General features: G+C 44.7%; 1 protein-coding gene across 1 annotated transcript in view; it reads right to left on the bottom strand.

Annotated features, from left to right (window-relative positions):
• CTSZ (cathepsin Z) overlaps nt 1–3,306 on the bottom strand; it is a 14,813-nt gene that overhangs the window by 1,588 nt on the left and 9,919 nt on the right. Inside the window, exon 6 of the mRNA XM_018574206.1 lies at nt 5–107. Coding sequence (XP_018429708.1) covers nt 5–107 — 103 coding nt within the window. The remainder of the gene's footprint in view (nt 1–4; nt 108–3,306) is intronic.

The raw sequence follows: 3,306 nt of genomic DNA, 5'->3' as shown, positions 1-3,306 counted from the left end.
AGTATGACATCACCGTAGGCACAGTCCTCCTCGATGGCCAGGTTGTAGTCTCCTCCCTTTCCTCCTTTATATGTGCTTGTCACAATGCGCAGCCAGCCCATCTCTCCCTGCAAAACCAAACATATAGTTACATTTTTAACCATCACTCACAGGGTCAGTCCTCTCACCAGTATGAAAGGTAAGTGGACTAGCCCTTTAAGTTTTTAATTTCACTAGTGGCCAGGTCAAAGCACCCAATATGCTGCATACTGACTGTCTGTGCCAGCATAGAGAGATGAGGCCATGGTAAATACAATAGATTCTCTTGTGTGAAATGGAAGGGGAGGATGCTGGGAACACGCATGCATCATCGCTCTATTTGGTACTTCTCAGTATTTTCTTTCTGTGGTGCAGTACATGCATTCTATGATCTTTGTAAGATACGTTTGCATCATACTGCTGTGTTTGGAAGTATTCTGTCACTGGTTTTCACACATGAGCTTTAATGAGATAGATATATTTTTAAAAGCAATTTTCTTTTTAAAATTAGATTTAAAACTAAATGAGGTTTGTAGTGTAGTGTTGCACTATCAACTATTGTATTGTTGTGTATCAAAATTGCTTTTTTTTTTTTTTAAAGATACAAAATGTGACAAGTATTTTCACATTTTGTATTTAAATCCAGTCCTACATTCTCAGTGTTGCTGCAGCTTCTTTACAGCCACTTCCTGTCTACATACGCTCCAGTGACAGCTGGATGGCATTTCTCAGGCTGGGTTTCCTGATGGTGATAACCAGGGCTCGAAAATCCACTCGTCCGCTCGTCTGTGACGAGCAGACAGTGGAGCCCGACGAGCTGCTTCCCGGCCGGCTGTTGTAATTACACGGCCGCCCGGGAGCTTTACAGTCAAGTGATCGAGCGTCTATAGAGACGATCGCTTGTATCAGAAGCTGTCACTGCCTGTCCCGAGATCCGCTGTACCCGATGCGGCCGGGACTGGCACGGCTCTGTGACAGGATCAAAGGGAGTTCAGTATACGAACTCCCTTTTGATCTCCTCTCAGTCCCCGAATGCAGGAAGTGATGTATATTACATCACTTCCTGCAGTCAGTGTCACTCTCCAGCTACATTCACCCAGAGTATCACCATCCCCTCACTGATCTGACTAACCGGCGCCTGTCAGCTCCCGTTACGTACCGCCTCCCGCACACTGCGCAGATGCAGCGTGCCTAGTCTGCACTCTATATTGTTTGGTTCCCCTTGGTTATCCCCCACACTGCCCGGAGCCCACACTGATGATCCTGATCCTCTGCACAGGCCGCCCATCTTCTGATCCCTGGATCTACACGTAAGTGTCATCACATTTATTCTCTGCCATTGATTCTTTACCACCAGATTGACCCCCTGTTTTTTTTTATATATATTTCAGTCCAATTAGTGCTTTATTGTTGTGTTTGCTGTTGCGCCCTCCGTGTTCCTTTGTTGTTACTCTCCAGCTTCAGAAGCTGATGAAGCCCATCTCTGCTTCATCAGCTTCTCTGGTGGTCCCTAGGTGACTTTAGGGGTCTTGGAGACCCCTGATGTCTCCATTAAGAGGACCTGTCATGTAAATTAGCTATCCCATAGGGGGCTTCTTAGCCCCCCATGTAATAGCAATAAAGTTGGTGTTAAATAAAAATTAAAGAATCATAAAAGAAACATTAAAAAGAAAACATTTTTTCAAGTCCCCCCACGTAGATATGCGTCGGGTGCGCCTACGTGCGAAAATGACGATTGTGCCGCACGTGTTACGTGTTACGTGTTACGTGGTACATGGTACATGTCACCGCGAGAGCAATAATTCTAGAGCCATCAATCACTGATAACACTAAACTGAGCAGTAAAAGCATTTTAATTGTCGCGTATGGGCGTTTTTTTTTTGCGGGCGCATGCAATTTTAAGGCTTGACATGTTTGGTGTCTATTTACACGACGGGACCCCGACTTTTATGTTTTACTAAAAATATGGGTAAGAATAAATGTTTTATAACATGGGGAAACTTTTTTTTTTACATTTTAGGGTACTTTTTTTCATTATAAAGTAAAAACAAATAACCCCCCGTGGGGTCACAAAAGAAAGCTCTATCTGTCCCCAAAATTTTTTAACGTATATTGCAAGGCTATAGTCCGGTCATGCTGACTGGTGAAATTTGTGACTGACTGGTGAGACAGCGCAAAATTTTTCAAGCCCTGGTGATACAGTAGACTATGCCTGCATAATGTGCGTTTAGAATGGTCACTTGCGGTCTCCATCTGAAGCCTGTGTGGCAAGGTGATAATGTAAGTTCTGGGGTCCCGTCATAAAGGCAAAACCTCACCAGTCCCACAATATGGCTAGCAGATGGCGCTCCTCTATCTCCCCCCTCAGCTGTGTTTTCTGGTATAAGGCCTGCTGCCGGAATTTCATTTGCTTTAAGTGTTTTGCATTCCTGTATAAAGTCTTTGGAAATATAAAAGCCACTTGAAGTCGATCAAATACACGCTCTATGAATTCTGAATGATTGCAACAGTGTGTGGAACGAATGCAGACCCAAAGTCTGACACATGGGGCCCCAAGGCTAACTCTTATCTTGCCTTTTACATACAAGTAGCGCTTGCTGGGTGTGATGTCGGCAATGGCAACCTGCAAGTTATTAAAGTTTTTTCCTTTTTTAAAGTATCTCTATATTTTGTGTCTAATTAAAAATCTGATCTGTGATATTTATACCGTCTCCTTCACACCGGGGTAGATTTCACTTTACTTCCCGGCCCGGAGACCCAACAAAATGTCCCTACTGGAAGGTTTTATGGTTTCTCATCACTTTCTGTCTCGGTGAGCGCAATGTCTGTGCTGTCTCGGTGAGCGCAATGTCTGTGCTGTCTCGGTGAGCGCAATGTCTGTGCTGAGGAGGATTCAGGTGGGTGCTGCAGAGGACGCTCAATACAATGCGTTATGTTGTGTTCCAGGCCTTGTGTACCTGTCAGGTCAGTGCCCATGTGATGTGCTGCCACAGAGTCTGATTAAGCGATCCAGTGCGTTCAAAGGACTGTGAGATGAACGCACGGGGTGGTGAGAGCGGGCCCTCAGTCATAGTGTTGATTTTGTCTTTATATAATGTTCCCGGTGCCCAGCGTTGTGTAGAAATATTGTGCGTTCTTTACTCCTGAGTTCTGTGTTTACTGCTAAGTTCTGCGTTCTTTACGCCTAAGCTTTACTGCTGTGTGTTCTTAACACCCGAGCTGTGCGTGCTGATCAGTGTGTTTTATTTTCTCCCAAACTTCATTTACTGCGTTCTTTACTACCACGCT

Source organism: Nanorana parkeri, unplaced genomic scaffold, assembly GCF_000935625.1.
Source record: "Nanorana parkeri isolate BGI_ZX_2015 unplaced genomic scaffold, ASM93562v1 scaffold50, whole genome shotgun sequence".
Taxonomy (NCBI): domain Eukaryota; kingdom Metazoa; phylum Chordata; class Amphibia; order Anura; family Dicroglossidae; genus Nanorana; species Nanorana parkeri.
The sequence above is the reverse complement of the archived record's forward strand: the minus strand, read 5'-3'. Positions and strand labels throughout refer to the sequence as shown.